This window comes from Hakea prostrata, chromosome 4 (assembly GCF_041222555.1).
Source record: "Hakea prostrata isolate BN-2017 chromosome 4, UWA_Hpros_2, whole genome shotgun sequence".
NCBI lineage: Eukaryota > Viridiplantae > Streptophyta > Magnoliopsida > Proteales > Proteaceae > Hakea > Hakea prostrata.
The window spans coordinates 5,341,909-5,363,903 of NC_142603.1; the positions used below are offsets into that span (position 1 = coordinate 5,341,909).

At 34.0% G+C, this 21,995-nt stretch overlaps 2 protein-coding genes and 2 pseudogenes across 2 annotated transcripts; all 4 read left to right on the plus strand.

Annotated features, from left to right (window-relative positions):
- The first annotated feature begins 1,777 nt into the window (after positions 1 to 1,777).
- Positions 1,778 to 4,102, plus strand: LOC149017322 (protein NRT1/ PTR FAMILY 6.2-like; annotated as a pseudogene).
- A 4,378-nt stretch (positions 4,103 to 8,480) lies between these two features.
- On the plus strand, positions 8,481 to 10,821 carry LOC149017323 (protein NRT1/ PTR FAMILY 6.2-like; annotated as a pseudogene).
- Positions 10,822 to 15,376: 4,555 nt separating this feature from the next.
- Positions 15,377 to 17,646, plus strand: LOC149017324 (protein NRT1/ PTR FAMILY 6.2-like). Its single transcript, XM_089152926.1, has 5 exons — positions 15,377 to 15,443; positions 15,656 to 15,873; positions 16,005 to 16,552; positions 16,638 to 16,978; positions 17,066 to 17,646. Exons 2-5 carry the CDS (start codon positions 15,664 to 15,666, stop codon positions 17,644 to 17,646), a joined length of 1,680 nt encoding a protein of 559 aa, XP_089009052.1. The 5' UTR covers positions 15,377 to 15,443; positions 15,656 to 15,663.
- Positions 17,647 to 19,467: 1,821 nt separating this feature from the next.
- On the plus strand, positions 19,468 to 21,799 carry LOC149017325 (protein NRT1/ PTR FAMILY 6.2-like). The gene is made up of 5 exons (XM_089154472.1): positions 19,468 to 19,534; positions 19,652 to 19,869; positions 20,062 to 20,597; positions 20,754 to 21,094; positions 21,222 to 21,799. The coding sequence occupies exons 2-5, from the start codon at positions 19,681 to 19,683 to the stop codon at positions 21,797 to 21,799; spliced, it is 1,644 nt and encodes a 547-aa protein (XP_089010598.1). The 5' UTR covers positions 19,468 to 19,534; positions 19,652 to 19,680.
- Positions 21,800 to 21,995: the final 196 nt, after the last annotated feature.

Consider the following 21,995-nt stretch of genomic DNA (forward strand, 5'->3'; position numbering starts at 1 on the left):
AAATTATGCATTTTCATGCATTCTAAAAGTTCTCTTGCTAAGTCAAAGTTGAATATGATTTTAAATTACAAGGTGAAGAGAATGGTTTTTGATTGTTAAATTAATTACATAAGGAAATTAAAAATATTGACCCGTGTGTTATTTAACGTGTTAATTATTTGTGGTAGGAACCAAGGAACGAAGTTTCGGTGAGAATCGCTGGTTTGCTGGTTGCCGAAACCAGCGAAACGTTGGCAACCAGCAAACCGGCGAAATCTCACCCGAAAAGATATAAATTTCATTTATGGGTGCGTCGGCTTACGTGTGTGGCTTTAAATGTATAACTGTGAATGTAGTGTGTAACACATATTTTATAAAAAAGCAATTTTTGCACAACTTACTGAGTGGTGTGTCAGTGGCATTAAATGCCTTAACTCTTAACTCATATTTTATAAATGAAAAAAGCAAAATATCATCGAAAAAAAAAAAGAAAAAGGGAGGGGGGGGGGGGGGGGGGGGGGGGGGGGGGGGAAAAAAATTTTTATTTTTTAAAAAAAAAGGGGAAGAAGGGGGGGGGGGGAAAAAAAAGAAAAAAAAAAAAAAAAAAAAAAGGGGAGGGTTTTTGGGGGGTTTTTTTTTTTTTTTTCTAATATTTTAAAGGGCAGAAATTGATATTTCACATCTAAGAAGAAAAATAATTAAGAAAAATAGATAAAATAATTAAAATTTTTTATAAAAAGTGGGGGACCATGGCCACCCCAACCCCAATGCAGCTTCACCACTGTCTATAAGGAAAACCCTTGTAGAAAGATATTATATATTTTTTTATTTGAAAAATAAAATGCTACATATTCTAAGCTTAAGTTTTGGATCCAATCAAACCTAGAGTAGATATTCAATGGTGGTTCACCTAGAACACACTTTAATCTTAGTTCAGCATCTGCACCGAATAGAAAATCAAGATAAATTAAAAAAAATCTAGATACGAGATAACCAAAATGAATCAGGTCCCATTTCTTATGAAATATCAAACATGCAACATGAAACACGGGTGACATTTTCTGGCTTTGGTAACTACATGCGTGCCAGTGCTTGTGTTCTAAACCGTTGTGAGTGATATAAATACATTACCAAGGTTCCATGGAAAGCCAACAAAGAGCTAAACAAGTGACTCTTCGTCCCTGTAAGAGAAACCTGTAGGAAGATTCACTCAAGGAAATTAAACTGTGGGTGTTCTTCAAAGTCTCAGGTGATCGATCGATCATCTCTTTTGTTTTTCTGTTGTGGTGGACAAAGTTTGTCATTTTGCAAAACTGATTTTAAAGTTTTCACTTTTTTTTTCTTCTTCTTTTTTATTTATTTATTTATTTATTATAATTGTTATTGTTATTATTTATTTCTTAACCCTACGCCTGCACCATTCAATTCTCTCTCTAAAATGACAATGTTGCACTCTATGAATCAAATCGTTTAAAAGAGAGATACTTATTAGGTTTCATGCATGCATGCAGTTTGGTGGTTTTGCGAGGAAAACATACAGTTCCCAAATACTCTCTGATTTTTTTCAATTCTTCATTTTTGTTTATTAAAACATATGGCGGTGTCGCGAGGAAAATCAATTTGCCTCCTTTGAGATCTATATACCTTCAAAAGAATTTCCATCGAATTGGGTTGTTTGTCTGAGAGAATGTTCATTAATTGAATTCATTCTAGGTTAAGTGATTTTACTATTTTCTAATTAATCTTGTTTTATATTTCCTAGCAGAAGAAAATGAGTTCCAAAGCCTTCCATGCAATAGACTACAAGGGTCGACCAGCAGATAAGACAAAAACTGGAGGATGGTTGTCTGCAGCTTCTATCCTAGGTAACAAAGAATGTAATTCATTGTTAATGTGAATTTAAAAAAATATATATATGTTGGTATTTCATTTTACTAACGATCAAAACTTGTGTAGTTGCTGAGGCATGCGAGAGGTTTACTACCATGCAAATCGCAGCCAACCTCGTGACTTACACTGGTCCCACTTTGCATCTTCCTAGTGCAACTTCCGCAAATATTGTATCAAACTTTTCCGGCGCAGGATATCTCTTGTGTTTGCTTGGTGGTTTTGTGGCAGACACTTTCTTAGGCCGATATTGGACAGTTGTCATTTCTGCAGTGATCCTTGCTGTGGTAAGTGACAGAAAAAGAGCAAAAAATATTTTTCTTTTGCTAAAAGTTAATTTATATTAAAAGCGAAAAATAGTACAACATATATATCTGATCATGTTATACCAAGAAACCAAGCACCCATCCCACAACAGTAGTTGCACCCTTTACATCCAAGCTCATTGATTCTTCGGATTGAACCACCTTTAATTACTTTACATGTATGCTTTTCAAAATGAAGTTCGTGTTTTTGTATATAAAGTAATATATGATATCTCAATGTTTCAGGGTTCAGCAATTTTATCAATCTCATGCGCTGTCCCAGGACTACGTCCACCTGCTTGCCCTCTCAATAGTAGTAGTTGCATACCAGCAAATGGGTTTCAAGTTGGAGTTCTCAATCTTGCTCTATACGTGATAGCATTGGGTCAAGGAGGACTTAAAGCTAATGTATCAGGATTTGGAACTGATCAATTCGATGAGAATGATAAGAAGGAAAAATCTAAGATGGACTACTTTTTTAGTAGATTTTATTTCGTCATTAGTCTTGGAACTATACTTGGTGTCACCTTGGGAATCTACGTACAAGACTATGTTTCTCGGAGTTGGGGATATGGGCTTTGTTCTATCTTTTTCTTTGTTGGGATACTAATCTATCTATCAAGGACTACAAAGTACAGGTACAGAGAATGCTCGGGAAGCCCCATTGTTCAAGTTCTCAACGTTATAGCTGCTGCTCTAAGGAAGAGGAAACTTGAATATCCTAGCAATGTTGATACCTTGTATGAAGACTCAACCGACATTGCCGCAAGAATCCATCACACAGACCAATTTCGGTAAGTATACAGAGTTGCAAATATTTAGATTATCAAACACATATATGGCAAAGCTAAGCCATTCCTATTTTTAATTGGTTTTGCTGTGTTTCAATAGTTTTTTGGACAAGGCTGCAATTTTAAACAAAGAGGACTATGGGAGCGATGGTTCAGTGATTCAAAACAGATGGAATCTTTGTTCAGTGACAAAAGTAGAGGAGGTGAAGATGGTGGTTAGACTATTGCCAATTTGGGCTTCCACAATTTATTTCTGGTGCATACATTCACAGGTGCTTACCTTCTCTGTGCAACAAGCTTCAACAATGGACAGCTCAATTGGCAATTTTAAAATCCCAGCAGGCTCTTTCAGTGCCTTCTACATATTGGGAATATTGATTGGTGCTGCTTTCTATGACCAAGTGATCATTAGGTTGATGAAGTGGTGGAAAGGGAAACATGGTAGGTTAATAAATTACATTTACTTCCATATTTTAAAGCCCATTACTTGCAACAATACTCTTTTGAAGAAGAAGCAGAAGAAATATAAAAAGAATTCTAACAAAAACTAATTAATATGGTTTCATTATTTTTAACTTGTAGGCTTCACCCACCTGCAAAGAATAGCCGTTGGTATCGTCTTTTCAATTTTGGCCATGACAATTGCTGCAATTGTGGAGGCACAAAGGTTGGCTGTGGTTAGAGTTGTGGGTCCCACTGTCCCAACTCTACCTATGAAATTCTATGTGTTGATTCCACAGTTCTTTTTTGTTGGCGTAGCTGAATCATTTACTTACAGTGGTCAGCTTGATTTCTTCATAACAAGATCTCCAAAAGGAATGAAATCAATGAGCACTGGACTTTTCCTCTCAACTGTGGGAATTGGGTTTTTTGTCAGTACCTTCTTGGTTACCATAGTTCAAAGCGTGACAGGAACCCAGCCCGGCATTGGATGGCTAACCAGTAACATAAACTATGGCAAACTATACTATTTCTATGCGCTTCTCACTATTTTAAGCTTCATAAATTTGATATTCTATCTTCTTTGTGCCTTATGGTATGTGAGGACAATGAGAAGTATTGCACAAATAAAGAGCATTGTTTTAAGTTCAAGAAGAAGAAGAAGAGAAAGATGCAATGCCGATTGAGGGCACCCATTAAGTTTCTGCTGAGGATTGTCACCGATACCTTGGCATCACATAACCTATTTTTGTATTGATCTTTAGGTTGATACACTGCTGGATCTTTCAGTGGATTTTTTTCCCTTTCAAATTACAAATGTGGTTCCTTTTGTGTAATAATCAGATTCTATGAAATAATGTAAATGACAAAGTTGTTCTATGATATGTGTTTCGTCCCTTCTGGGACTCTTGCTTTTATTTTTTATATGATTATGTCATAATATCTACCAAAGAAAAAAGATTATGTCATAATGGTTGAAGACCAACTACTAATAGCTCTAATGATCTATTTTATGAGGCCATTGAATACTTTTCACTTCAGCAGAAGATAAAAAGCCTCATTGAAACCAAAACAACAAAAAAAACTAGGCTAAATAGAAGAATGAATGGAGAAGTGGAGAACTCCATATCAAACAAATTTCTTTAGAAACAACAATATTTAGCTGCTCTCCAAAAGAAAATTAATTTTTTTTAGTGTTATCAATCATAATTGTATACCTTATTTAAGGGCCTGTTTGGTTACATGAGTCTGGAGATTTCAAATATCTAGAGATTTCAAATCTATAGACTTCAAATCTATGGAGTTATAATTTATAAAATTAAGTGTTTGGTTGTGGAATGAAATCTGTGAATTCATCCTAAAAATTTATTTGATCGACATGATTTTTGTGAATGTACAATTGTATAGCTTTTTTGAAATCTCTGGATTTCACCCCTTACCCATAAATCTACAGATTCACCTTTTTACACTAAAAACGTGAATCTGTAGATTTCATGAATCTAGAGATTTTTACAACCAAACGGGTATAATTCTCGATTCATGAATCCAGAAGATTTGAAATCTATAGATTCATGTAACCAAACAGGCCCTAAAATAATCTTGTATATTTTGAAATTAAATACAAGAGTTGGGTTAGGATTCTTGAAGAATACTTTGAATATATAGATTCTTTTGTGAATCTATGATCATTATAATGAAAACGAATGGTCACATGACTTGGAAAACACCCTAAACAAAATATAAAAGATGATAAGTAATAATGCTCTTGGTATCATTTAACTTCCAAGTTCCAACATGCTTATTCACTCTCCACTATTATTGGATGTGTCACTATTCATGCCATGACAAATTATGCATTTTTATGCATTCTAAAAGTTCTCTTGCCAAGTAAAAGTAGAATATGATTTTAAAGAACAAGGTGAAGAAAATGGTTTTTGATTGTTAAATTAATTACATAAGGAAATTAAAAATATTGAGCCGTGTATTACTTTAGGTGGTCATTATTTGTGGTAGGGACAACTATTTAAAAGAAGAAAAAATAAAGGAAGAAGAAGAAAGAAAAGAAAGAAAGAAGGAATTTATTATTTTTATTTTTTTTTATTTCTTTTTTCATGGGTTATGCAAAAATGGTCAATTTTCTCTAGATTGCAATAATTTGGAATTTAAAACTGGGAATGAAGATGAGTGAGACTAAAATAATTACAATCTTCTTTTATTTAATAATTTTATAGGATATGTGAGTTTTCAACATAATATGAAGTGTCCGACAAAGAAAAACCTTATTTTTTTATTAAAAAAAAGAAGAAAAACCTTATACATCTTTCCATTCTCTTGGATTCTAATTGTCAATCTTCACATTACATTTAGAGTTGTTTAAGACTTCTTAATATTTATTGCCATTAGGAATCATTTGTTAATGGATAACATATTATTAATATTATTATTATTATTATTATTATTATTATTATTATTATTATTATTATTATTATTTTTATTTTAAATGCCCAAATCAACCTTAAGTAGTTGGTATATTGATTTAATATTTAATTAAATTACTTTTCTACTCCTAATAAATAATAGGTAAAAAAGACTTACCTCTTGTGATTTTTCCCCATATTGGAGTCTAACACTCAAGCTTATAGCTGTCCATGACTTAGCAATGGCGGCAAAGTGATATTCTTATAAATATCTCATTTTAATGAAAGGTATGGTGGACTTTTGCATTAACACTTGAATTTAAAATATATATATATATATATCAAATAATCTTTGCACACTAACTCCTAACATTACTTAACGCTAAAAAAATAAAAAATAAAAAAAGAGGCATTACTAAATATCATTTGAAAATAAAGTGATAAGATTTTGTTCATATAAGGATTTTGAGGAGGGGTAAATGTGTGATAGATATATTAATTTTAACCTCTGTATCTTAGGAATAGGGTTATCTTACCATTTTGCGGATGCTCATCCTCTGAACATTAAAAACTTTAATACAGTAGTATCTAATTATTGTTTTTCTATAGACAAGGGGAGCCAGGATTCAATATTTAAGGGGGGAGGGGATAGATAATGAGAGCTTGGATCATCTCCCCATCAGGGAAGAAATAATGCATTTTCACCACACATTGTAGGGGTCCATGTGGGAGCCACTAAAGATCCCACCTTTGAATTATATTATCATATTTAGACATGGTCCTCACATATTAAAAATATAGGTAATCATTAATAATGACACTTTTACCCTTACAAAAATATAAGTAAATTATTTACAAAAAAAAGAAGAAGAGTAAATTAAAACATAAGGATAGCTAACAAATAAATATCTTATAAAATATTTTTTTAGTTTTAATTAATGTTTTTTATTACAAAAATCTTATAAAATACTTTTATTTTTAATTAATGTTTTTTTTTAAATTTTTTAAAAAAATCTTACAAAATCAACATTAAAGGCAAAAAGAAGAAGAAGATTTTAACAGTAGAAGGCTAGATGCAAACCAAACGAATCATGGTAGTTGGTTATTTTACAATTCTAGATAATTCACAATATAAAAATCAAATAAAAGGAATAATAAAAAAAATAATTTGAAAAAGAGATACCATATAAATTCAAATAATAAAAAAGAGAAAAAAGAGAAAGAATAACAAAATAACATATTGTGGAGAAAATTTAGGAATAAACTCTTTAACTTTAACTTTTTCAAATTTCCTTAAACCATGCCAGAAGAAAGAAGAGAGAAGAGAAAATGAATAAGAATAGAAAGAGAGAATAAATATGGAGAGACTTTAAGGATTATGAATTAGATTTTACTTTTTCTTACTCATAATAGGGTTCAATCGCAACCATTGGATAATTATTGAAGATGTAGTTTATGCCCATCATCTTTACCTTAAATAATTAAAAAAAAAAAAAAAAAAAAACCAATATTTGAGGGGCCAGAAAATGATATTTCACATGTAGGAAGAAGAAAAATTTAAGAAAAATTGTAAAATAATTAAACTTTTTTTAAAAGGGGGGCCATGGCCGCCCAACCCCAAGGTGGCTCCACCATTGTTTATAAGGAAAATACTTGAAAGATATTATATATTTAATTTTGTTTTGAAAAATAAAACGCTAGATATTCTAAGCGTGAGTTTTGGATCCTGTCAAACCCAGACTAGATATTCAATGGTGGTTCACCCATGCCAGGACACACTCTAATCTTAGTTCAGCATCTGCACCAAATAGAAAATCAAGATAAATTAAAAAAAATCTAGATACGAGATAACCAAAATGAATCAGGTCCCATTTCTTATGAAATATCAAACATGCAACATGAAACACGGGTGACATTTTCTGGCTTTGGTAACTACATGCGTGCCAGTGCTTGTGTTCTAAACCGTTGTGAGTGATATAAATACATTACCAAGGTTCCATGGGAAAGCCAACAAAGAGCTAAACAAGTGACTCTTTGTCTCTGTAAGAGAAACCTGTAGGAAGATTCACTCAAGGAAAACTGTAGGTGTTCTTCAAAGTCTCAGGTGATCGATCGATGATCATCTCTTTTGTTTTTCTGTTGTGGTGGACATAGTTTGTCATTTTGCAAAACTGATTTAAAATTTTAACTCTTTTTTTTTTTTTATTATTATAATTATTATCGTTATTATTTATTTCTTAACCCTACGCCTGCACCATTCAATTCTCTCTCTAAAATGACAATGTTGCACTCTATGAATCAAATCGTTTAAAAGAGAGATACTTATTAGGTTTCATGCATGCATGCAGTTACGTTCTTAGATAGAAATCACTTCACCAAGTAGTCTTATGCATTCAAAGGAGTCACCTTCTTTTATCAATAGAAAACAGTTCCCAAATAGTCTCTGATTTTTTTTCAATTCTTGATTTTTGTTTATTAAATCATATGGCAGGTTCTCGAGGAAAATAAATCTGCCTCCTTTGAGATCTATAGACCATCAAAAGAATTTCCATCCAATTGGATTGCTTGTTTGAGAGAATTTCCATTGACTTCATTCTAGGTTAAGTGATTTTACTATTTTCTAAGTAATCTTGTTTTATATTTCCTAGCAGAGGAAAATGAGTTCCAAAAGCTTCGATGCGATAGACTACAAGGGTCGACCAGCCGATAAGACCAAAACTGGAGGATGGTTGTCCGCAGCTTCTATCCTAGGTACCAAAGAATGTTATTCATTGCTAATGTGAATTAAAAAAAAAAAATGTTAGTATTTCATTTTACTAACGATCAAAACTTGTGTAGTTGCTGAGGCATGCGAGAGGTTTACTACCATGCAAATCGCAGCCAACCTCGTGACTTACACTGGTCCCACTTTGCATCTTCCTAGTGCAACTTCCGCAAATATTGTATCAAACTTTTCCGGCGCAGGATATCTCTTGTGTTTGCTTGGTGGTTTTGTGGCAGACACTTTCTTAGGCCGATATTGGACAGTTGCCATTTCTGCAGTGATCCTTGCTGTGGTAAGTGACAGAAAAAGAGCAAAAAAAATTTTTTTTTCTAAAATTTAATTTATATTAAAAGCGAAAAATAGTACAACATATATATCTAATCATGTTATACAAACAAACCAAGCACCCATCCCACAACAGTAGTTGCACCCTTTACATCCAAGCTCACTGATTCTTCTGATTGAATCATCTTTAATTACTTTACATGTATGCTTTATAAATTGAAGTTCGTATTTTTGTATATAAAGTAATATATGATATCTCAATGTTTCAGGGTTCAGCCATTTTATCAATCTCATGCGCTGTCCCAGGACTACGTCCACCTGCTTGCCCTCTCAATAGTAGTAGCTGCATACCAGCAAATGGGTTTCAAGTTGGAGTTCTCAATCTTGCTCTATATGTGATAGCATTGGGTCAAGGAGGACTTAAAGCTAATGTATCAGGATTTGGAACTGATCAATTCGATGAGAATGATAAGAAGGAAAAATCTAAGATGGACTACTTTTTTAGTAGATTTTATTTCGTCATTAGTCTTGGAACCATACTTGGTGTCACCTTGGGAATCTATGTACAAGACTATGTTTCTCGGAGTTGGGGATATGGGCTTTGTTCTATCTTTTTCTTTGTTGGAACACTAATCTATCTTTCAAGGACTACAAAGTATAGGTACAGGGAATGCTCGGGAAGCCCCATTGTTCAAGTTCTCAACGTTATAGCTGCTGCTCTAAGGAAGAGGAAACTTGAATATCCTAGCAATGTTGATACCTTGTATGAAGACTCAACCGACATTGCCGCAAGAATCCATCACACAGACCAATTTCGGTAAGTATACAGAGTTGCAAATATGTAGATAATCAAACACATATGGCAAAGCTAAACCATTCCTATTTTTAATTGGTTTTGCTGTGTTTCAATAGTTGTTTGGACAAGGCTGCAATTTTAAACAAAGAGGACTATGGGAGCGATGGTTCAGTGATTCAAAACAGATGGAATCTTTGTTCAGTGACTAAAGTAGAGGAGGTGAAGATGGTGGTTAGACTATTGCCAATTTGGGCTTCCACAATTTATTTCTGGTGCATACATTCACAGGTGCTTACCTTTCTCTGTGCAACAAGCTTCAACAATGGACAGCTCAATTGGCAATTTTAAAATCCCAGCAGGCTCTTTCAGTGCCTTCTACATATTGGGAATATTGATTGGTGCTGCTTTCTATGACCAAGTGATCATTAGGTTGATGAAGTGGTGGAAAGGGAAACATGGTAGGTTAATAAATTACATTTACTTCCATATTTTAAAGCCCATTACTTGCAACAATACTCTTTTGAAGAAGAAGCAGAAGAAAAATAGAAAGAATTCTAACAAAAACTAATTAATATGGTTTCATTATTTTGAACTTGTAGGCTTCACCCACTTGCAAAGAATAGCCGTTGGTATCGTCTTTTCAATTTTGGCCATGACAATTGCTGCAATTGTGGAGGCACAAAGGTTGGCGGTGGTTAGAGTTGTGGGTCCCACTGTCCCAACTCTACCTATGAAATTCTATGTGTTGATTCCACAGTTCTTTTTTGTTGGTGTAGCTGAATCATTTACTTACAGTGGTCAACTTGATTTCTTCATAACAAGATCTCCAAAAGGAATGAAATCAATGAGCACTGGACTTTTCCTCTCAACTGTGGGAATTGGGTTTTTTGTCAGTACCTTCTTGGTTACCATAGTTCAAAGAGTGACAGGAACCCAGCCCGGCATTGGATGGCTAACCAGTAACATAAACTATGGCAAACTATACTATTTCTATGCGCTTCTCGCTATTTTAAGCTTCACAAATTTGATATTCTATCTTCTTTGTGCCTTATGGTATGTGAGGACAATGAGAAATATTGCGCAAATAAAGAGCATTGTTTCAAGTTCTGAAGAAGAAGAAGAGAAAGATGCAATGCCGATTGAGGGCACCCATTAAGTTTCTGCTAAGGATTGTCAGCGATACTTGGCATCACATAACCTATTTTTATATTGATCTTTAGGTTAATATACCGCTGGATCTTTCAGTGGATTTTTTTTTTTCTTTCAAATTACAAGTGTGGTTCCTTTTGTGTAACAATCAGATTCTATGAAAAATAATGTAAATGACAAATTTCTATGATATGTGTTTCGTCTCTTCTAAGACTTTTGCTCTTATTTTTTATTTGATTATGAAATAATAGTTGAAGACCAACTACTAACAGCTCGTATGATCTATCTTATGACACCATTGGTGACTTTTCACTTAAGCAGAAGACAAAATGCCTCCTCACATTAAAAATCAATTTGGAAGATAAGATGCTTGATTATCTGATTCTGTGTTTGGATTCAAACATAAAATAAGAAATTGACGACCAACTGCATCATGCTGATGCATATGGGGTTTCTCGGGGTCCCGGATTTTGAATGGGCTGAAATTTGTCATGTTGATACGAACTCATTGCTTTGCGGTAATGAATGTCGTTTTTTTTCTTTTCGGAATCGTTTTGAATGCGTTTTAGGCATTTTACCGTTTTCAATGGTTTTTTTTCTTTTTTAGGTTTCTTGTTACTATAAAATCATGTTTTGTGTGTCTTTCGAAGAGCAGCTGAATATTGTTGTTTCTAGAAAAACTTTGAAAAACACAATTCTTTATTCTATCCATTATTTTGTTTGGCCTCGTTTCTTTTAATTTCGGCATCACATGCAGTTACCCATTTGAGTTGGTTCTGATATTTTGACTTTTAATTAGGAAGATTGCTTTGGATTCTTTCGGGTGCAAGTATAGAAATTAAAATTTGATTGTATATTTGAAAGATATTTTGACTTTTAATTTGAAAGGTTGCAAGAGATATATCGATTTAACCTTTTGTTTTTAGCGAGCTTGATTGTATTTTACACGGGAAAAAAAGCAAGCTTGATTGTACATTTGAAAAGTAAAATAAAATTTAGTAATCAATTTTAAAATATTTCAGAGTCAAAAATGATCAATGAATCTAGACCACAATATCTGCTCTATTTCAAAAGATTCTAACTCAATCTTATTCAATATTCAAATGTAGTTATTTTGAGGAACTTGGCGTTCACCTCCAATTTAAAGAAGAATATTGCAATTTTGTGTATAAGCTGAATAATTATACTTATACACAATCCTATCTTTTCTTGATATTTTAGGCCAACTGAACATTAAAACTTAGAATCTAAACTTCATAATACATGGTGTTTAGAAGTCACTTTCAATTGTTCAATGATATTGAAATTCTTTTCAAACTAACCTGCTGGTGAGTGTATGTAAACCAATAACTTCTGAGTTTATACTTTCTTTTCTTCCTTGTTTCCCCCTCTTTTCTTAATACAAATCATCCATCAGCAAAAGAATAGTAACCAACAAATGTTCATGTGAATGTTGCTTCTTATACATTTAACTCTTCCAATCTTAATGAAGGTAATTAATCACATTGAATAACAAAAACAAATGATCACTATTTACACATGTGAATTTGTTCTAAGTTGAATCAGAGCCACAGAATCGTAGAAGACTTTTCAAGCTTCTTGATTACTTGCAAGACCTAAAAGCATAAAAATAGGTAACTTTTTTTTCTGTTTATGTAAACAACTTAGTTTTTTCAGTAAGTTAGCCATGTGTTATGCTAAATTTCTTTTTATTTTTAGCTAAAAGGTAACTTGTATTAATAAGAAAGAATATTCAACTACAATAAGTAACCTACATGCTTACATCAAAGTTGAAAAGTAGATTATGGTCTAATGCATATGTAGGTTCTTTTTATCTAAAGTACGTGGACTGTTGAAACACTTCAAGATTTAAGAAATGCAACTGTGATTTATGTAGAACAAAGCAGAAATGAAAGCAAGAGAGAGAGAGACTTTTAATCAAATATATATGAAGCAAGCACGCAACAATGGTTCAGTTATCCATCCTTGGATTTTACTTTTCATTTGTTTTTATTTTTTTGGGGGGTGGGGTTAGTATTTTTCTTATTAAATTCTTTGTTTGGTAAACTATATCATTATTAAACTCAATTCTTTGCTCCTTTGAGAGGAGCTGCTTCCTCGTACAAGCCAGGTGCTAGCTAGGGTTAGTTACGTACGGCCGTTGGTTGTTCAAACCTTGCTAGGCAGAGTTGATTTTAGACCCAAAGCTGATCTCAACAGTGTGGGTTAGCCAAACAGCGGAAATAGGTGAGTTAAACAAATCAAGGGAATTTAGATATGAAACACGCAACATTAGAAGATCAACATCTAAAGGTCTCCGATTTTCACTTTATTTTATTATAGATAATTGTTTGTTTTGGGTGATATCTGTCTGTCAGGCTTAGTGATCCTTAACAACAACATTGTGAAGGATATAAATACAATACCTAAATGGAACCCAGTAAAGAGACAAATTAAGTGATACTAAGAGACTCTTTGCCAGTGCAAGAGAGCAGAACCGTATGTTGTAGGAAGCCTTGCTGTTCTTCAATTAATTCTGGGTGAGACTCTCTCTCTCTCTCTCTCTCTTTCTCTTTTCTCTTAGTCTGTGCCAGTGAAAATAGATTTATATTCTACTGTTACAGGCACCACTGGCAAACAGTAATCAAATATTGGCTTCATTCTGTTTTTTCCATGTTTCAACTCCAAATATTTGGAAAATCCATGTTAAGTTATTCTCTTTGTGAAGCACTATAAAGAAAATCCTCAGGGTTTTGGAAGCTAGCAGTGTCGGAACCCACCAACTGTTTGGTGATTTAGAAGCTCAGGGAGAAAGAGAAGCGTTGGTGTAGCCCGTACAATGATCAGCTCAAAGATTCTTATTCTGAAGCTAAACATTGAGAAACTGGAGAGCTTCTCGGAACTAACCCAGCAAGATATATTAGCATTTCAGTGTCTAGCTATTTCTCAGATGATTTCCTATCTTTAATATCTGTTTTTGCTTTGTCAAATTTTTTTTAAAGAGTTCATAGTGTATATGAAATTTTCTATTATTGGGAAAAAAATAATTCTTGCATTTTGTCAAATGGTATTTTATATAAAAGGGATAATTACTATTGCCCCCTTATACTTTGGTTTTATTACTAATCAAACCCTATTCTTTGTGAAATTACTATTGCTCCCTCATTTCTAACGGTGTTAAGTGGCTGTTAACATCAAATATGAAATATCTATTTTGCCCTTAGAATTAAGAAGTCAAAAATATTGCATTACCCTCATTTATAGAAACTATATTGAATGTCAATTATATCCTTAAAATCTTGTATTTTAGAATTAGTTTTGGATTTGGTGGGACTACATACTTATGGTTGTTGAAACTTTCACATTCCACTTAAATTTTTCATTATCACCATGATGAAAATTTTACAAACAAATTAGCATATAAGATGCTAATTGATAGAAAATTTGATAATATATATTATGGTCAACATATATTAGATGATTTTCAATTTCCAAATTTGAATTAAATTTGATATTTCTTAATATTTTAGTTTCTATTTTAAGTTTTATTTAATTAGATTCCTTTATTTGGTGATTTTTTTTTTAGAGAAGAAAAATCACATCTTTCATTTATTCAGTTTTTTATTTTTAAAAAGAAAAGTTAATATAAAGTTAATTTTTTTTCCATAGTTAATTAAGGGTAGTATTATAACTTGACAAAAGAGTAAATAAGTAAAAAGATAGTTACAGGATTATTTTTTGGATTTTGAATAAATATATGGATACCACATCATCAGTAAACTAACGAAGTTTAACGGTAGAAGGCATTAGTAATTGTAGACAAAGTTAGAGATTGGATTAGCAATTTTAAAAAATACAGGGGATAAAGTAGTAATAAAATCAAAGTAAGAGGACAACTAATAATTATCCCTATATAAAACTATATTTTTCCATTTCATTGTTTTTTAACCTTAAGTTGTTTTAAAAAATTTCTCCAATAGCTTCATCGGGTGCTCCATGTTCTTTATTTACTTAATTACTTCTATATATTATAATAGAGATTCTATATACTTTACCTAATTAGTAGAGGAGGACGCGAGACTTCAATTCTACATCTGTCACTTCATTTGGTAGCTATGTTGGGTTTGAACATTAACCAAATATTTTGTGGAAGGTAGACCCCATCTTTCCCCGTCTGACAAATGTTAAATTTACATCCAACATGAACTCTAACCACCTTGTCATATATTTTTTAAAGAATGACATGAACATTTTGACCTATTGATGTATAAAAACTTATTTGAATATCAACATATGAAATCTTATATTCAAGATTCAATTATCTTTTTATATATTCGCAAAACAATCCGTGTACGCCTATGCACACTATGGTCATTAGGTAGTCCTTCATTTATTTTATTTTTCATGTCAAGGTAGTACAATTTTTATTTTTAAATATGTTTATCGTTCGATAATGCTTGCTGAGTATGTGCTGGAATCTTGATCTAGGTTTGTATATTTTTTACTAAAAATGATGTATTTTGTAGGAAGCCAAAATGAGTCCAAAAATTACTTATGCGATCAATTACAAGGGACAACCAGTTGACAAGACGAAAACTGGAGGATGGTTGTGTGCAGCATCTATCTTAGGTATATTACCCTCTTAAATGTTGAGTTATGTTGAGGAAAACATAATTTAGGTTAAAATGTTTCTGTTCTCTCAACCTAATAACCTTTTCTCTCACAGATAGTGCATGTGAATTATTTTCCTTTTACTGCATAATCATCCATCATTGATCAAAGTGAATTTATAAAATTTACAAGTTAATATTTTATTTTACTAACGAGTGAAATTTGTGTAGTTGTTGAGATGTGCGAGAGGTTCACAACAATGGGAATTGCAGCCAATATGGTAATTTATGCAGTTGGAACATTGCATCTTCCTAGTGCAACTGCGGCCAACATCGTATCAAACTTTTCCGGCACAGGATATATTTTGTGTTTGCTTGGCGGTTTTGTGGCTGATACTTTCTTAGGTCGATATTGGACAATTGCCCTTTCTGCAATAACATTAGCAGTGGTAAGAATACTAGAAATAATAGAGAAGAAATGAGTCAAAATTGGTTATTTTCCATATATGAATCTCATATTGAAATATGCCATGTCATGTAGTTATTAACTATAGCAATACATGATCGATGAATTGTGCAGGGTTCTGCCATTTTATCAATAGCTTGTGCAGTGCCATCACTACGCCCACCCCCTTGTGATGCTAATAGTAATACATGCGTAGTGGCCAACGGATTTCAAGTAGGAATCATAAATCTTGGATTGTATGTGATCGCAGTGGGAGAAGGAGGACTTAAAGCTAATGTATCTGGATTTGGAACAGATCAATTTGATGAAAACGATAAGAAAGAAAAACCCAAGATGGATTACTTTTTCAGTAGATTTTATTTCATCATCAGCATTGGAACTTTACTTAGTGTGACCGTGGGAATTGGTGTACAAGACTATGTTAGCCGAAGCTGGGGATATGGGCTTTGCTGTTTTGCATTCTTTTTTGGGACTATCATATATATGTCACGGTATAGAAGTTACAGGTACAGAAAATGCATGGGAAGTCCTATTGTTCAAGTTCTTAGTGTTATGGTGGCTGCTCTACGAAAGAGAAAACTCAAGTATCCTGCCAACACCGATGCCTTGTATGAAGACTCTACTGACACAGCTCCAAAAATACATCACACAGACCAAATTCGGTAAGTATATTAGACATGAAACTCGACTATCTTTTCATTGCTAATAGCAAGGGACAAAAGCAATATTTTTGTTTTTAAACTGCAGTTGCTTGGACAAAGCTGCAATAATAGACGAAAATGACTATGGGGCTAATGGTTCTCTAATTCAAAATCGATGGAAACTAAACTCGGTTACAAAAGTAGAGGAGACGAAAATGATGCTTAGGTTATTGCCGATTTGGGCTTCCACAATCTATTTCTGGACCATTCATTCACAGGTGTTGACCTTCTCTGTGGAGCAAGCTTCAACAATGAAGAGATCAATTGGAAATTTTCAAATTCCATCAGGATCTTTTAGTGCCTTTTATATTTTGGGCATATTGATTGGTTCTGCTTTCTATGACCGGGTGATCATTCCATTGATGAAGAGATGGAAAGGAACACATGGTAGGTGTGGTATATAGTTCTCAAGTATATGAGGGATTATTTGTATTAACCTTAAATTAATATGGTTTCACTCACTTTAATTTGTAGGTTTCACCAGTCTGCAAAGAATAGGCATTGGGTTTGTCTTTGGCATTTTGTCCATGGTAGTAGCTTCAATTGTGGAGACAAAAAGGATGTCTGTTGTTAGAGCTGTGGGTGGAGATGTCACAACTTTGCCTCTAGAATTCTACATATTGATTCCACAATTTTTCCTTGTTGGTGTGGCAGAATCATTCACATACAGTGGCCAGCTTGATTTTTTCATAACGCGATCTCCAAAAGGAATGAAGTCGATGAGCACTGGGCTTTTCCTCTCAACTGTGGGAGTTGGGTTTTTTGTTAGCTCCTTCATGGTCTCCATAATCAGTAGTGTGACTGGAAATCAAGCTGGTGTTGGATGGCTTACCAGTAACATAAATTATGGGAAACTAAACTATTTCTATGCTCTTATTGCAGTGCTACTCGTTGTAGACATGATAATTTATATTCTTTGTGCTGTATGGTATGTAAGGACAATGAAAAATGCTACAAAAGTAGAGAGCATCATTACGAGTTCTGAAGAGGAAGAGAAACATGCCATGGAGAAGAATGACACCCTTGCAGCTTCTGCAGAGGAAGAGTGTGAATGATATCTAAGAACACATGATATTTTTTTTTTTTTCTTGTTTTAATTTGTATTATTTTTATTCTTTTGGGGTGGGTTTCATATCCAATTATCCATGTATCTTTGAAAAGAATTTTGTAAATTGGGGGTTCTTTTGGTGCCATTTGATTGAATTATAAACCTTGATGCAGATGCAACCTTTGCACCATGTAACTACTAAAGTCCGAGAATGGGATTATTTTCCAAGCTTTTGCAGATTCTGTTAATATCGATCTTTTGTTAAGTTCTGGTCATCTTAACAGAATCATACTTTGGTTGGTTCAATAGCCTCTGCAAGTCTCTTCAGGATATTATAGAACGCGAATATGAAAGCCATATATAACTGGAGAAAAGAGATAATGGTGAATGTGAAGAAGATTGAATACAAGTCATGCTCTCTCAACTCTAAGCTTCAAAGAATCGAAATGATCTGTAGAAGGAAACAGAAACAAGGTGAGATCAGAATAGTAGAAATGATGAAAACTAAAACGGAGTTTATATATACTAGCAGTTCTTTCTCAAGTGAAGCATTTGATAATCAACCTCTCCTACTGATATCCCAAATTCAGGCAAAATCATTCATGTACCATGGGCTCTCAAGCCTCTCAGTTACAAGCACAGCTAGCTTTCTCAGCTTTTTCTTGGGTGCGAAATTTCTAACAAGGCACAACACCACAAGGAAGCATGGAAAAAACCACAAGTGATTCTCAGGCCTCGCTTCTGCGGAAAGCGCCATGTAGACTTGTATCATATGTGAAACACGCAGCAACTATGCATTTATATCCATCCTTCCACCAGATCTAATTTCTTAAATTGCAGAAAAAGAAAATAAAAGTCAGACCTTCGTAGATAACATGACGAACACAGTATCAAGTTTGATTCGTGAAGGAAATCACACTATAACAGCATTTGTTCATGCCACTCCGGTGAGAAGGTTAACAGTCACTCTCTCTACTCCCCCCTCTCTCTATCGTGCTAGGGTGACGCATCTCCATGGGTGCCGAATGTTGGATGGATACCACGTAGATTCTATTAAATCTCAGTCGGATAAAAGAGCATATGCACGTGTAGATTATACTAATTTAAGGGAAATAAACTAATTGTTCCTTGATTATAACTAAATCATTCTTTTGTGCTGCTGAGATTTAATGAAGTCTACGGACATCCATGATCCATCTAACACCAGGCAAAACAGCATTATTTGTAACACTAAAAGATCAGTGAAATTATCAATTCAGTCCAGTTCTTGGACTTCTATTCAGATTTTTTTTTTTTTCTTTTTTGTGGGGGTGGGGGGGGGGGGGATGAAAAGACTTCCATTTAGGTATGAAGCATGCAGTACATTGTTCTTTACCATTGTAAAGTGATATAAATACACTACCTAAGGTTCTGTGGGAGCTCAGCTAGAGAAGTGAGACGAAAAAATAAACAAACGTGACGATGAGCCAGGTGATAAATGTGACGATGAGCCAGGTGATTCTCTCTCTCTCTTTCATATGAAAACTGCAACTTCTTTAAATATGCGTGAAAGAGAAAATATTGTAATGGCCGTGAGCTCCATTATCCTCTACAATGTGTTGCAGAAAGTTGATGGTTTAACGGAGTCTCGCTATACTGGAGATATCTCCTTTGTTTAACTTAGGGTTAGGGTCATAGACAAACCCTAATGTCAACTTTGAACCGAAAGGGTTTCTTAGCACACCCTGACCTGAAGTAGAGCAACGTCCAAGGCTTGAACTAATTGATAAAAATGTTTTTATGTGCTTCTCAGGAAAAGAAAATGATTCCAAAAATTACATATGCAATAGACTACAAGGGGCAACCTGCTGATAAAAAGAAAACTGGAGGATGGTTATCTGCAGCTTCTATCTTAAGTATGAATAAGTTCTTCTTTATTTTATTCTCCAACCTAATTTATAAGCTTGTTCAATCAAATATTTTTTCATGAATTTGTGTCCACCCGATCCTAATAATACTAACATTTTCTGTAGTTGTTGAGACATGCGAGAGGTTCACAACAATGGGAATTGCATGCAACCTCGTCACTTATGCAGCTGGTACGATGCACCTTCCAAGTGCAACTGCAGCCAACATCGTAACAAATTATTCCGGCACAGCATATATAATAGCGTTGTTTGGAGGTTTCATGGCAGATACCTACTTGGGCCGATATTGGACAATTTTCATTTCTGCAATGATTGAAGCACTCGTAAGTATAAATAGCAATTAATATAAAGTAGTGCATGCTTAATAGATATGTATAAAGAAGTAGTTTTCTTCTTGTGTTTTATTTTTAATTGACACCCAACCCAGAGCATGGGGGGATGGGAGGACGACTTGCCTAAATGGAGAGGATCTGGACTCATTTCCTTTTACTTAACCTGTGTCATCATTAATGCAGGGTGCTGCCATTTTAGCAATATCAACGATAGTGCCAGGACTACAACCACCCCCTTGCAATGGAAATACATGCATAGAGGCCAATAGATTACAAGTTGCAGTTCTGAATATTGCTCTATACATAGCTGCAGTGGGACAAGGTGGACTTAAATCCACTGTGTCAGGGTTTGGAACTGATCAATTTGACGAGAAAGACAAAAAGGAAAGATCCCAGATGGCTTACTTTTTCAGTAGATTTTATTTTGTCATTAACCTTGGAACCCTTCTTGGTGTCACATTGGAAATTTATATACAAGACTACATCAGCAGAGCTTGGGGATACGCGATTTGCAGTATTGTATTTGTTGTTGGTATCGTGGGATTTCTTTCACGAACTAGAAGATACAGGTATAAGAAATGCATGGGAAGCCCTATCATTCAAATTCTCCAGGTTTTGGTGGCTGCCCTAAAGAAAAGGAAATCCAAATGTTTGGACGTTAATACTTTATATGAGGACTCCACTGAAGCTACAAGAATCCATCATACAAACCAACTATGGTAAGTAGCAAATGATATTAAAAACTAGATAGATAAAATTAGTTGTCTTCCTTATTTGATGAGAATGGAAAGAACAAGCAGTTTCTGTTTTCTGTATTTCAATTGCATTTGCAAGATTGAACTGACAATAACTTCTTTTGGGGTGGGTGGGGGAAGTTGTTTAGACAAGGCTGCAATGGTAGATCAAAAAGGTTCTCCGACCAATGGTTCTGTGATTCAAAACCCTTGGAAACTATGTTCAGTTACTAAGGTAGAGGAGGTGAAAATGATGATTAGACTACTACCAGTTTGGGCCTCTACAATATTTTTCTGGACCATACATGCCCAATTGCTCACCTTCTCTGTAGAACAGGCTTCAACGATGGATAGATCAATTGGGAACTTCCAAATCCCACCCGGTTCATTCAATACTTTCTATATTGCTGGCATATTGGTTTCTTCTGCTTTCTATGACCAGGTTATCATTGCCTTGATGAAGAGGTGGAGAGGGAAACATGGTAAGTGAAAGATCATTAAATAAGAGACTAGTAGGAAATTAATGTCAATAAAAACTACAATTTAAGCAACTACATTTTGAACAAAAAATTAATTGCTATAGTTAATCTCAATCTTTCTAATTTGTAGGTTTCGTGGACAAGCAAAGAATAGCCATTGGTCTCATTTTTTCAATTGTGGCTATGATAGTTGCTGCAATTGTGGAGACACGACGAATATCACTTGCTAAATCGATGGGTGCCGATGTTATTACTTTGCCTATGAAATTCTACATATTGATTCCACAGTTCTTTCTTGTTGGTGTGGGAGAAGCATTCATGTACAGTGGTCAACTTGATTTTTTCATAAGTAGAGCTCCGAAAGGAATGAAGGCAATGAGCACTGGGCTTTTCCTCTCAACTGTGGGACTTGGTTTTTTTGTTAGCAGCTTCTTGGTGTCCATTGTCAACAAGGTGACAGGAACTCAAGTTGGACGTGCATGGCTAACTAGTAACATAAATTATGGGAAACTAAACTTATTCTATGCTCTTTTAGCCATCTTAAGTTTCATAAACTTAATATTCTATTTTGGTTGTGCAATATGGTATACAAGGATAATGAGAAATGCTATACAAATAGAAAGCATCATTTCAAGTTCTGAAGTGGAAGAGAAAAACGCTATGCAATCAAAGAGCACCCTTGTAGCTTCTCCAGAAGAAGATTGTTAATCAACCCTACCTAAGAAATTGTATATATTTCTCTTCTTTTTTCTTTTTTTTTGCGGTTGGGATGAGGTATCCTTGGTTCTGCGAATAAAATTCTTTTTAATGTGAACGCAAGTTCATTTGTAATTGTTGTTGTTGTTCTTTCAACTTAATTAGAATATCTTATTTGATCTAATTGTAATTATCAAATGTTGTATTT